The sequence below is a fragment of the Littorina saxatilis genome, linkage group LG11 (genome assembly GCF_037325665.1).
Source record: "Littorina saxatilis isolate snail1 linkage group LG11, US_GU_Lsax_2.0, whole genome shotgun sequence".
NCBI lineage: Eukaryota > Metazoa > Mollusca > Gastropoda > Littorinimorpha > Littorinidae > Littorina > Littorina saxatilis.
Window position 1 is genome coordinate 36749223 of NC_090255.1, and position 14047 is coordinate 36763269.

Sequence of the window (14047 nt, forward strand, 5' to 3'; positions counted from 1 at the left end):
AATTTGGGGGGTCCTGAAAAGGGGGGGGGGGGGGGGGTCCTCTGTAGATGTTATAGTTATGCAGAAGTCGTCAAACTGTAACTGTGCAAGTGCTTTAAATATAGACAATGGTAGTAAATTAGGGTTTTGCAGAACCCGTCTCATGGCACCTAAGAGAACACAAAACGTTGAAATGACTTTCTTGCCTTTGGGGTTCTGTCTGGCATGTGGGGTTCTGTCTGGCTTGGTTTTGGAACATATAGGTTCATTTCAGAACTACTCTGTTAGAAAACAGGACTGTAATTGTAAATGTTTTGTGTAAGACTCTGTGGCAAAGGTTTGGGTGGTAGTAGTACTGTTAGAAGTTGTTGAACAATAGTCTCCTGTCTGCCCAGCCGACCTTCCCCTTGACCCTGCTTGTGACCTCGATGTTTGATGCCCCCGCAAGGGGCACGGTACTCTCTAAGCACCCAAGACCTCAAAGAGAGATAACTGGGGGAAACCTTCCTATTGTAGTCTCCTGTCCACCCAGCCGACCTTCCCCTTGACCCTGCTTGTGACCTTGATGTTTGATGCCCCCGCAAGGGGCATGGTACTCTGTAAGCACCCAAAACCTCAAAGAGATAACTGGCGGAAACCTTCCTATTAACAAATCTGCACTGTTTCTGAGACTCACTGCGTTCAGTGTTCATTTGTAGTAGCCTCTGATGTTGTCAGAATGTTATAGATCATAGCTATTCTGTTCTCTGTCCACTAATGGGGGTCTGTCTTTCTGGTTATCATTTTTATGTGTTGTCTGCTTGCAGTGTACTTTTTCTCTGAGCACCAGCCGCATTGTGACCAGAGACTTCAGTTCGGTAAAGCGACTGCGCCACCGACTCCCCGTGGCCTATCGCAGCCTCCCATCCTCCCCGGCTCTCAGTCATTCTTCAGGCTCCAGTGGACACGGGACGGAGCCTGGTTGTTCTCGATCTTGTTCCCCTGTCAGCCACGCGGCGTCCGATAGCTTTCTCCTACGTCACAGCCGGCGCAACACTGATCCTGACCTGCTGAAGCGGAACGGATTGACCTTTGCTGTGCCGCACAGACCGTGCAGTAACACTAACGGTTTCAGGCAGTACGAACGCCAGGACACCCAAGAGTTCCTAGCCAGTGAAGAGGACGACCTGAGCGCGCTTCTGGCTGGCATCGAGGATGTAGACTTTGTGTGCGCGCCCAGCAGCCACCCTGAACCCGAGCCCAGCCAGTTCAGCAACGCCTTGGAAGACTTGATCGACATGGACAGTCAGGACACCCTTGACATTCCCCTGGACAAGGGTGACTGCCTGGGAGGAGGTCCCGCCCGTGGTCAGCCTGGGGAGCCAGGCTCGGGCGATGCCATGGCCAACGGTTCCGGCGAGCAAGGGATGGAGGTGGTCGTCCAGCGTCAGGGGGAGGTGGTGGAGAAGGTGGTTGAGATGCCGAATGTGGACCAGGCCGTTTCCTCCTCCACCGCTGGTTTCGACGGCACTGAACCCAGCTCCGCCCCCACTGAGAGTGGAGACGCTGCACCCATGGCTGTCTCGGGAGGTATGGAGCCAGAAGCTGGTGCGGATGGGGATGCATTTACTTACGCTGGAGCGGAGGAGTCTGGTGGAGATTACTCTTCAGCCCAACAAGCTGTTGATCCTTGTACAAGCTCCGAGAGTCTTCCTGCACAATCCACTGTGGCCTTCAATGCAGTTGAGGATTACCAAGTAGAATCCAGCGCACCAACTCAGCCTGAGGAGACAGAAGCAGCACACACTGAGGAGTATCCTGTAGAGTCGAGCGACCAGGTGTCAGGTGGTGAGGAAGCCTCAATGCCTGCTGCAGACGGTGGACAGTTCACTGTGGAGTCCAGTACTGGCTTTGATGGTTCAGAGACAACCTGTGAGGCTCCGGCGGACGATGGTGGTGCACCTTCTTGGGAAGACAGTGAGCACCACCAACAGGGCATTCAACAAAGTTACAGTGACGCTGACACTGTGACTACCACTGTGGAATCAGGCCTTACCCCGGCCGCCGAAAATGTGCATTCTGAGGCAAGTTACACAGTGGAAGAGGAGCAAGGTTTTCAGTACGGTGAAGCAGCGTATGAACCAGAGGACAAGGTTGAGGACTCGGTGTCTCAACACGCCCCCGCACTGGAGTACGATGAATCCACCGCAGCTGTTGAGGAACCTGCAGAATCTTTTTCAGCGTTCAGCACAGGAGAGGGCGCCATTGACCCCTCCTCACAGCTAGCAGCGCAAGTGTTGTCCAGCATGCCCCACTATGCCGCTGAGGCTGCTCCTCAGACCAGTGAGGACCACTTCACTGTGAATACCGACCAGTTCGTGGAAAGCTCGGCGCATTACAGCGAAGAAGTGATGGAGACCAGCGGTGGGGATGGTGCAGGCCAGTCGGAGGAAAGCTTTACTGTCAGCACCAGCGTAGAGCAGTTTGTGGACAGTGCTGTAGAGCAGTATGCCGACACACAGCATTATGCCGACGTTTCTCAGTCTGTTGACCAGCGGCAAGAAGGTGCTGCTGACCAAATGGCTGAAGCTGGAGGGGAGAGTGTTTCTGGGGTTGACAGTGAAACAGTGATGGCTCAAGAAGTCAGCAGCTCTGAAGTGGATTCAACCTCTGCTGTGCCCTCCGAGGCAAGCGAGGCAGCCTATCCTGATAACACTGGGAACGTGCAGGCTGAGGAGAGTGTGGAGGACATGGCACAATCAGGTGAAGATGTTCACACAAGTAACGTAGCACAGTCAGGTGAAGGTGTTGAAACAAGTGACTATCAGCAAGTGGGAGAGTCTGGCCAGCAAGAACAGATGACTTACCAGATGGAGCAGACCGAAGTCGGGACAGAGCAGGAGCAAACATACCAGTACATTCAATCAGAGGAACATGAGCCTCTTGAAGGCTACCAGACTGAACACCCTCTGGAGCACACTGAAGCCGAGAGCTACCCCTCCATTCAACCTGATGAAGGTTTGCAACCAGAGGAATATGAAGTGACACACACAGGCCAAGAGATTGAGTCAGGGTACCAGTACCTTGAGTCTGCTGAGCAAGGGCAGCCACAGCAATACCAAGTTGTCCACACTGAGGAAGCCCAGGAAGAGGAGGTGGAACAGCCTGGTGAATACAGTCAGCAAGACTATCAAGTGCACACTGGTGGGGACGTTGATTTGGAACAAGTGGTAGAAGAACCAAGCACAGAATCACACTCAGATTATCATGTCACTCAGTCAGAAGACGTCCAGGAAGAGTCGGTAGAGACCTACCAGCCTATGGAGTATGCAACCTCTGAGGGCGTACCAGCACAACATGACGAAGTGGAACAGTATGTTGTTGGTTCAGACCAAGCTGGCACAGAAATCTCGGAGGAAACTGTTGGGGGGGAGACGACCCATTACGAACAGCAGGTTGTGACCTCAGAAGAGTTTCAGATGGCTAGCGAGCAGGAACTCGGTGAAGAGCAACAGGTGGAAACCTCAGAAGAAGTGGTGGGGGAATCTTCCATGGAGGTTGACACAGCTTCAGGGCCGGCTGACATGCTTGCCGCTGCTAGTGAAATTGCTGGCGTCAACCAGTCAGAGGAGGCTGGCACGGATGGGGGTGACATGGCATCACAAGAGGCAGAGGCTGGCAGCGATTCTGAAAATGAAGAGTTCGTACCGGTAGCACAAATCGAAACACGCAGAGTGCCCGCCAAGGAATCGGAGGAGATGGAGTGCGGAATCAAGCAGCTTACGGTAGGGGGGACGACCCCTGTGGTGACGAGTCAGGTGTCAGTGGTGACCACCCCTTCCCAGACAACCTACACGCTCCCAGCCAGCGTGGTGTCTCAGCTGCAGCAGGTGTCTGGCGGCCAGGTTCTGACCGGTACCACTCTCACTGCTCTGCTGCAGCGCCTGCAGGCGTCAGTCACTCAGCCTCAGCAGACCTCGCAGCAACAGCAGCTGACCACTTCTCTCCTGCAACAACACCAGCCCAGCCAGACAGCCACCCTCTTGCAGCAGCTGCCTGCCACCACCCTGATGCCCCAGCCACAGCAGACAACAGCTTCCTCGGTGCTGCAGGCTTCGTCCCTCTTGAAGCAAGCAACAGCAGCTACCCTCCTGCCTCAGCAGACTACGACAGGGCAGGCTGTCGGGTCTCTACTGCCTCAGCAAGTTGCCACAACCCAGGCCAGCAGCACCTCACAGAGTCAGACCCAGCAGCAGCTTGCAACGCCGGACGCCCCAGTGACACGAATCTTACAGGACGCGGAGACGAGGGCGACGGGTCAGCAGGTGGTGAACCTGTACGTCCAGTGGCAGAATGTGGATGCCCTGTGCTGGCTGGACGTGCTGCTGTGCCCCCTGGTCCACTCCCCCACACTGACGGCCCTCATGTCCCAGCAGCGACTGCAGGAGCTGGAGGGAACCATTCTCTGCACGCTCATCAAGGCTTACCGCCAGGCCCAGGCTGTGCTGCAGGCGCTGCTCAACCGTGCTGCGCAGCAAGAGGCGCAGGCCCGTGCTGACAACCCCCTGCATCAGTCCAGCACTGTACCTGCTGTCAACATCGTCAACAAGGTAGGATGGACTTGTGATTAGAGCTTCTGTCTTGACCGTAGGAAGAGTAATTTCTTGTAGCTCCTGTTCAAGTTTTGATCTGAAAGGCATCATTTAATTGTTTATGTGACTGTCTCATGGAATACATAACAATTCTTATTTTATGCGTGGTAAAAAAAAAAGCACTGGCTGTGAATCACGGAATTCTGTTCAAGAGGTAACGATCAGGGATTGGCTTAGGTCTTGTCCACTAGAGGTCGATTGACTGACTTGGCCATGAATCAATCAAGTCATTTTGTAAAACAATCGGTCAAGAAAAAAACCTTTCCTTCCACCACGGGACTGCCGCAATTGTGCATTAGGCCTAAAAAAAATAGGTGTGGTTACGGTAACCCGACCTACCCTATTTTTAGGGGCTGACCCTATAACTTTTTATTACATTTGTCTAAAAAAAACAAAAAAAAAACAAGTCGCGTAAGGTGAAAATACAACATTTAGTCAATTAGCTGTCGAACTCACAGAATGAAACTGAACGCAATGCAACGCAGCAAGACCGTATACTCGTAGCATCGTCAGTCCACCGCTCACGGCAAAGACAGTGAAATTGACAAGAAGAGCGGGGTAGTAGTTGCGCGAAGAAGGATTGCAGGCTTTTCTGTACCTCTCTTTGTTTTAACTTTCTGAGCGTGTTTTTAATCCAAACATATACAGACCTTTTTACCCTTACGATTTTGGCGTAATTTATTACGATTTTTTGCAAAAAATACGCCATTCCGCTATCCGTGTCAAGACTACGATTTTCATTATAAAAAAAATGTAAAAAAAAAAAAGTAAATTTTTTTTTTTTTTTAATCAATTCACATGTTTGGCATTGTTTTTTTCAATGGCAAAATGGGGTGAAAAAGCACAGGACTGACCAGAGATCATGTCTGTCTGATGAGACGCTGGAGAGCCTTATTCTAGTGGTGAAGTCTCGCCCTCACTCATTCGGCAAGCGCAAGTACAGTAGAGAAGCGCTTGACACACTGAAAAAGGCCTACTACGAGCAAAAGAAAAAGAATCAGTGATGCATGTGCTTTTGATGTGATCTTCTTTGAAATTATGATGACTACAAAAACTGACAGTGTTTTGTTTGTGAATGATGGATATATGTGCATGATTGCGTTTCGCAGACACAGTTGTCATGTGCGTTGTAATTGGCGACGAATGCTGGATGATTACTATTTTTGTGCCAGGATTACTATTTTTGGGGCTGAGCATTACTCCAAAACACTTATGGGGGTAAACAGGTCTGCATATATCTATATGTTTTTGGAATCAGGAACCGACAAGGAATAAGATGAAAGTGTTTTTAAATTGATTTCGAAAATTTAATTTTGATAATAATTTTTATATATTTAATTTTCAGAGCTTGATTTTAATCCAAATATAACATATTTATATGTTTTTGGAATCAGCAAATGATGGAGAATAAGATGAACGTAAATTTGGATCGTTTTATAAATTTTTATTTTTTTTTACAATTTTCTGATTTTTAATGACCAAAGTCATTAATTAATTTTTGAGCCACCAAGCTGAAATGCAATACCGAAGTCCGGGCTTCGTCGAAGACTACTTGACCAAAATTTCAACCGATTTGGTTGAAAAATGAGAGCGTGACAGTGCTGCCTCAACTTTCACGAAAAGCCGGATATGACGTCATCAAAGACATTTATCAAAAAAATTAAAAAAACGTTCGGGGATATCATACCTAGGAACTCTCATGTCAAATTTCATAAAGATCGGTCCAGTAGTTTGGTCTGAATCGCTCTACACACACACACGCACACACAGACAGACACACACACACACACACATACACCACGACCCTCGTTTCGATTCCCCCTCTATGTTAAAACATTTAGTCAAAACTTGACTAAATGTAAAAACGAGTGCAGAAAACGCAATGAAAGCGAAAGCGCTCGAGTCGCACACTTATTTCCCTGTCGAGTAGGATTAATTTGTACACATTAGTGATTCGAAAAAAAAGTTTTTAAAAAAAGTGATTGCCTACCTTCCTACCCTATTTGTTTTGGCTATGTTACCATAACCACACTTTTTTTTCTTTTTTTTTGCCTTACGGCAGTGAGGAGAAACTTCTGAAAGTTGTTAAGAATGTACAAAAGAGAGGAAAATTCAATTCATTTCTTCATTTAATATCATATTCTTACTCCGAATCACATTAGCATTGAGTCACCTGAGATGCTTATCACTGAAAAACGCTTACCCGGCTAAAGAATTTAAAGGGAAGCAACCCCATCACCAAAACGAAAGTGAAAGTAGCTTTGGTAATGGGCCAGTACACCGGGAGTTACCTCCCATACGGGTGTATGCCACGTCACTTCCTCTAGGAACACGTGCCTATTATCATACGTCTTTTTCACCTCGGAGAGGACGGTTCACTTTTTGACGCTCTGTGGCTGACCTTGTGTGTTTGAGTGACACCCGCCGGCCACGTTACCCAGCTTGTCTGCTCGCCTTGCCTACAGTTTGGTGAGCTCGTTCCCGTTTGTTGTTGGTTGTTTGCACTGTTTTGTTACTGTACGTTGTCCGTTTTTTACGGACTTGTGTGTCAGTGACTTGCGTGTTTCGCCATTTTGTTGTGTGAGTTAGTTAGCTAACTCGTGTGACTTTGCTAGTAGCTCTGCGTGCCCTCTTTCTGTTTGGGCAAGTGTAGCTTTAGTATTTTGTTGACGCGTAAGCGTGTGTGTTTACTGTCTTTTCAGTCGTTTTGACTTACGTTTCAGTAAATCTTTTTGGCTTTGCCACGTGTTGTTGACGTTTGTGTCAGTGTCTTGCGTGTCGCCATTTTGTTGTGTGAGTTAGTTTTCTAGCTCGTGTGACTTTGTTTGTAGCTCTCCGTGCCTCTGCTTGTGGGGCAAGTTTAGCTATAGTATTTTGTTAACGCATTAGTGCGTGTGTTTACTGAATTTTCCAGTCGTTTAGACTTATGTTTCAGTAAATTTTTTCGCGTTGCCACGTGTTGTTGTCAACATGTCTGATTCAGACAAGCGCCGTGGCAAGTCGGACCCCAAGGGGAAAATTAAGGCTAAGTCTTCCTCTTCCAAAGCAACTTTACTTGTTACAGACCAAGAGCGTAACACTTTGTTGGCTGTACCAATTTCGGCGCCTAGCGCTGTTACTACTTCTGCTTCTTTTGCGGCGCCTAGCGCTACTGTTACTTCTGCACCTGTCTCTACATCGGAGACTTCGTCTTCTTTGTTAGCACCTGGACAAGGTGCGTTGGTTTCCTCTCTGTTAAAGTCACTGGTTCCAGAAATCCGCAGCTTGGTGCAGGCAGAATTTCAGCGTTCCGTCGCCAGCAGTTCGGCGTTTCCGGCATCTGGCAGTGACGTCCGGGCATTGGCTTCCGTGTCTTTGTCCTCCACTTCCGGCTTGGAGCAGCGTCCTCCCTCTTCAGCGTCGGTTGGTAAGCAGAGCTGGTCCGATAGCCCTCGTGAGGCGCCTGGACGTTCTCCTTCGGGGGACAGCTCTTTCGCATCGGGTCACGACCGATACCTTGCTGATCTTTCATTTCCGGCGATAACCTACGAGGCCCCGGACTTGTTCGAACAGCGGCGGCAGTCGGTTTCGACTGCCGCATTTCCGGCACTTGCCGGAAGTGATGATCCGTCCGCTCCGGCACGCTACGGCGGTCGCGGCAGGATGGAGTATTCACTGACTTCCGGTCCTTCCGGATCGCGAAGTCAACCAGTGCAGTCTTCACTTCCGCATTTTGCGGTTCCGTTGACTACACTTCCGGTTTCGGCCGGAAACGCTTCTTCCTCTTCTGGTGGTTCCTTCCGGATACCAGATAGTGGATTACAGCGTGCGCCTTCCGGCTTTCAAGCGCCTAGGCTTGAGCAGGCATCACTCCACTCAGTCGGGGGAGTGACGTCAGCTCATCCAGCTCCGGTTTTTGCGGATGGTCGTCCTGCTTACCCTTTACCTTCACAGGATTTTGGGCGGCAGGATGACGTTAGTGCTCAGGCTTTTCCGGTTTCCGGTTTGCCAGGGCATGCTTCTGCTTCCGGAACTGGTGACTTCGGTCATGGTTCCACGTGTGACTATTCTGATGCTCCATCAGTGGTCAGCGAGGAGTCGCGGGGCGTGTTTCCGTCGAAGCTCAAGTCTGTTCTTGACGTCGCGGCGGAAGTAACGTCTCGTTATTTTCCTGAAGGGGTGGTGGCTGCGGACTCTTCCGCATCATTCGTTCCTTCTGCCATGGCGGACTTCCGGCCGGCACAGGAGGATGTTTCTTCCTTCCGGTTCGCCGAGTCTCCGTCAGTGGCTTACCAACTTTCGCATTCACTGGTTCGTCCAGCACATGCGGGGAGTGGTATTCGGCCAGTGCCTGTTCCGTTACTGCTTCCTTTTGGTCCAGTTCCGGAATCAGCGCAGCAGTGGGTGGCTTCAGCTGCCCAAGCCTCTTCCTTCGTGCCTACGGTCAATAGGAAGCTTGGCATGCCCAATCAGAGCCAGAATTGGCTGGCGTCTTTTGCACTCCCTAGGGCTACCCTTCCGGTTTCCCGGGAATTGCTGCCTCTTCTGACTAAACCGATCAAGCGTGATTCGGTTTTGCCGGTTTCCGAGGCTTCCCTCCTCTCTGCTGAGGAGGTTGGACGTCGGCAGATCGAACTGTCCTCCATTGCGGAGACTCTCGTTCGGGCTCTGTCTCGGGCATTGACCGATTCGCTAGTTCCTTTCACTCTCAGTGAAGAACAGAATGCGGACGATGTCTCTGCGCTTTTGGCCGCATTGGCCAAGGTCAATGAGGAACAATTGCGTCTTTCCTCCCTGCAGTACACCCAAGCGGTACTCTGCAGGAGGGATCTCTTCCTCTCGCAGTCCCAATTCACGGAACTGGCTACTAGGGAGACCTTGAGAGTCTCCCCGGTCTCAGAGGAGTCTCTCTTCTGTCCGCTGGCACTGGATGCCAGACAGAAGGAGATTCAGTCAAACAAGGACAGTCAGTTCCTTGACTACACTCTGAAGGGGGTGAAACAGTCTCAGCCTTCTAAACAGAAGCAGGCTCAGACATCGTCTAACCCCAAGCCAGCTCAGAAGCGGCAGGCTCCGCCGGCCGCTCGTGGTGGGAAGAAGAGGACGGCATCGGGGAGGGGGCGTGGCGGCTCTGGAAGTAAGCCACACCCCCAATGAAGCGCTCCCGATCTCACCTCCCTCCCGCCCTCCACCTTGGTGATGGCGGGAGGCCCCTCCCGGGCACTTTCTCGTTGGATGTCGGTAGTAGACAGCCAATGGATTGTGGGAGTGGTGAGATCGGGCTTCCGCCTACTCTGGCGGGAGGAAAAGGCGCCTCTTACCCGAGTGCCTCCGCGGTTCAAGCCCCCCTTCTCGCAGGAAGCACGTTCCGTCTTGCAGTCGGAAATTGCCTCCCTGGAGCAGAAGGGCGCGGTGGAGAGAGTTCGGGTCCACAGCTCCCTGGGATTTTACGGGCGTCTGTTCGCTGTTCCCAAAGCATCAGGAGGATGGCGTCCCGTGTTGGATTTATCTCTCCTCAATACTTTCTTGAGGGAGATAAAATTCAAGATGGAGACGCCAGCCTCTGTCCGAGACTCTCTCCGCCCAGGAGACTGGGTGACCTCGATCGATCTCACGGACGCATACTTTCATATTCTTATGCATCCGGCCGACCGGAAATGGCTTCGTTTCCGGTGGGGAGATCAGATCTACCAGTTTCGCGCACTCCCTTTCGGGCTGTCTCTCGCACCATGGATTTTCACCATGGTGGTGAGACAGGTCTGTGCACTGGTGAGGTCCCAGGGTATCCGTCTGCGGGCTTATCTGGACGACTGGCTCATCATGAACCAGTCCCAGAGCGGCTGTTCGCAGGATACCCTGACGGTTCTTCGAGAATCCAACTCGTTGGGATTCTCGATCAACCGGGTAAAGTCGGAGCTGACCCCGTCACAGACATTCACTTATCTGGGGATGTCTTTCGACACGGTCGCTTGGACTGTCCAGCCTTCTCAGAGAAGGGTGGACAAGCTCCAAGCCCAGATTCGCTCCACTTTACCTCTCCTGATGGCTTCCATCCGCTCGCTCGCCTCCATCTTGGGGCAGATGGAGTCTATGGCTCTTCTGGTTTCACTGGGCCGGGTCCACAAACGTCCGCTTCAGTTCGCGCTGAAGCCGTTTGTGGACTCTCCTCTGGTGGACTGGGACGCCCTCATCCCTTTGCAGGGATGGTTCCAGTCTGCGACCCTTCCGTGGTTGGACACGGAGTGGGTCTGCAGAGGTGTTCCGATCGTCGTGCCCCTCCCCGACCTGGACCTCTTTACAGATGCGTCCAGGGAGGGTTGGGGGGCACATACAGATCTTCAGACTACTTCCGGTCTGTGGACGACGGAGCAGTCCTTGTGGCACATCAACTTGCTGGAGCTAGAGGCAGTTGCTCTAGCTCTGGCCAAGTTTCTGCCCTCCCTGTACGCCAAACATGTTCGTCTGTTTACAGACAACATGACAGTGGCGGCGTACATCAACAAGCAGGGAGGCTCGCGGTCCCCGTCTCTCTCGGAGAGGGCTTGCGAGATCCTGGTGTGGTGCTTTCAGCATCATATCACGATCTCGGCCAGGTACCTTCCAGGGAGGCTGAACACTTTGGCGGATGCGCTCAGTCGTTCCGGTACGGTGCTTCAGTCGGAGTGGACGATCACTCACGGGGCACTGCTTCGCCTTTGGGCCCAGGTCCAAAAGCCTCTGGTGGACCTTTTTGCCACAAGGTACTCAAAGAGGCTTCCGGTGTTCGTCTCGCCATTCCCGGACCCTCAGGCATGGCGAGTGAACGCTCTGGACTTTCCCTGGACGGGTCTGGAGGCGTACGCCTTTCCTCCCTTTCCGTTACTCAGCCGAGTAATCCGGAAAGCGGAGATGGAGGAGCCGGCCCTTCTTCTTCTGGTCGCTCCTCTGTGGCCGTCGCAGGTCTGGTTTCCAGATCTTCTTCGGCTCGCCCAAGGGCCCCCCATTCCTCTCGCACTCGTGCGAGGGGAACTAGTGCAGCCCCGAACAGGCATTCCACACGAGGAGCCCAGTCTTCTGAAGCTTCACGTGTGGAAGTTGTTCGGGATTCGTTGAAGCGCTCTGGGGCGTCGTCTTTGACTCTGGACTTGGTGGCTCGCTCGCATAGAGCGTCCACCTCTTCAGTTTATGCTTCCCACTGGAAGGCATGGACTGCCTGGTGTTCAGCTAGAGGGGTGAGTTCGGTGGCTCCGCGCTCTATTCAGGTCGCTAACCACCTCTCTTTCATGTCTTCGCAGGGCGCCTCAGTCTCCTCGTTGAGGGTCCGGCGCTCCGCTATCTCGGCGACTCTTAAGCAGATTGGTCGTTCTGTTCGAGTCGGGGGCGTTATAGCTGCAGTCATTAAAGGGGCTGCTCTTAAGGAAGCTAAAGCTCGTTTGCCCGCTCCCAAGTGGGACTTGTTTTTAATCCTGGAATTCCTTCGTTCTGCGGATTTTGAGCCTTTAAGCGAGGCCAGTCTGTTCAATGTCACTCGCAAAGCGCTGTTTCTCCTTTTGTTGGCTACGGCCCGACGGGGTAGCGAGGTCCACGCTCTGTCGGGTCAGCCTGGAGATATCTCCTTTGAGCCGGACGGTTCCGCATCTTTGCGTTTCCGGCCTGATTTCCTGGCCAAGAATCAGTCTCCGGGGCAGGCCTCTCCGCTGGTTAGAGTTAAGGCTCTGACCAGCGCGTTGGCCCCGGATGACCCCGATTCGGTCAATTGCCCTGTGAGGGCACTTCGTCTGTACTTAGCCCGGACTCAGCCGATTCGGTCTAGTTCTCAGAAGTTGTTGTTTATCTCTCTCCTTACTAGGCGCGAGAAAGATTTGTCGAAGGTAACGTTGGCCCGGTGGGTGTCCTCGCTCATCAAGCAGGCTTATGAGTGGAGTCGCACAAAGAGGGGGGGGGTTATGCCCTCCTTGCCACTTGACTCGGCCCGAGCCCATGAAACGAGGGCGTGGGCATCCTCTCTGGCAGTTCTGCGCTCCAGACGTCTAGAGGAGGTGCTGACAACTGCGTATTGGCGTTCCGAAGATGTTTTCATAAACTTTTATCTTCGGGACGTCACAGCTCTTCGACAGGATGGCTCCAGAGGCCTTCCAGCGCTCATAGCAGCAGGCCAGTTCCTGTCCAGAACTTGATGGTGAGTTTTGATTCATTTCTAGCCCACCGCCTTGTTGATGTTATCTGCTAATGTGATTCGGAGTAAGAATATGATATTAAATGGAAAATTTCCTAAATAAATTATCATTTAATTAATATACTTACCCGAATCACATACTGTATTCCCTCCCACCTGCCCCGCTTATGGTTTTAAGATTTTTTAAAGCCGTATGATAATAGGCACGTGTTCCTAGAGGAAGTGACGTGGCATACACCCGTATGGGAGGTAACTCCCGGTGTACTGGCCCATTACCAAAGCTACTTTCACTTTCGTTTTGGTGATGGGGTTGCTTCCCTTTAAATTCTTTAGCCGGGTAAGCGTTTTTCAGTGATAAGCATCTCAGGTGACTCAATGCTAATGTGATTCGGGTAAGTATATTAATTAAATGATAATTTATTTAGGAAATTTTCCATTTTCTGCTACCGCCCGCCTCAGTTACTTGAACTTTGAGTGAAACAGCTCGCTGTTGATTCGCGGACACGCTATAGGATTCGCGGGCACGCGACAGCATTGAATGCAGTGTACCAGTGAAAATGTCGATCGCGCGTGTTGTATAACATGGTCAAAGACTCGATGACACTGGATGCGCGAACAAATGGAAATGGGAGTGGGTGTCGGCTGTTGTGGAAGTGAATAGAGACGAACAGCGCGTCGGCACCCGATTTAGAAAAATTGATGTCCGTGGTTCAGCATGGTGCATCGTCTGCAACACCTACTAACTCAATTAAACTGTTACTGACCATCTCCGCAGGAAGAAGCACGTTGAAACGTGCTCTTCTCTGAAGGACAATCAACGTTTGCCAGGTGGGGTTTTTTTCTGCTCAAGTAAGGCACAGTGCTCCTGAATTGTTTGATTTTCCTTCGATTTTATACTGCAGAAGAAGTACAGATTCGATTTTGGCTCAAGTCAAGCGAAGAACACCGCTCTAGATCTGAACTTTGCGCATCTGTTTCAGTTTTTGACTCACATGCGAAGCAAAAGTGAGTCTATGTACTCACCCGAGTCGTCCGTCCGTCCGTCCGTCCGGACGTCCGGACGTCCGGACGTCCGTCCGTCCGGAAAACTTTAACGTTGGATATTTCTTGGACACTATTCAGTCTATCAGTACCAAATTTGGCAAGATGGTGTATGATGACAAGGCCCCAAAAAGCATACATAGCATCTTGACCTTGCTTCAAGGTCAAGGTCGCAGGGGCCATAAATGTTGCCTAAAAAACAGCTATTTTTCACATTTTTCCCATTTTCTCTGAAGTTTTTGAGATTCAATACCTCACCTAT

General features: G+C 51.3%; 1 protein-coding gene across 1 annotated transcript in view; it reads left to right on the forward strand.

Moving 5' to 3' along the window:
* LOC138980394 (serine-rich adhesin for platelets-like) overlaps positions 1-14047 on the forward strand; it is a 46957-nt gene that overhangs the window by 6923 nt on the left and 25987 nt on the right. Inside the window, exon 3 of the mRNA XM_070353257.1 lies at positions 786-4568. Within this exon, the coding sequence (XP_070209358.1) occupies positions 786-4568 (3783 nt within the window). The remainder of the gene's footprint in view (positions 1-785; positions 4569-14047) is intronic.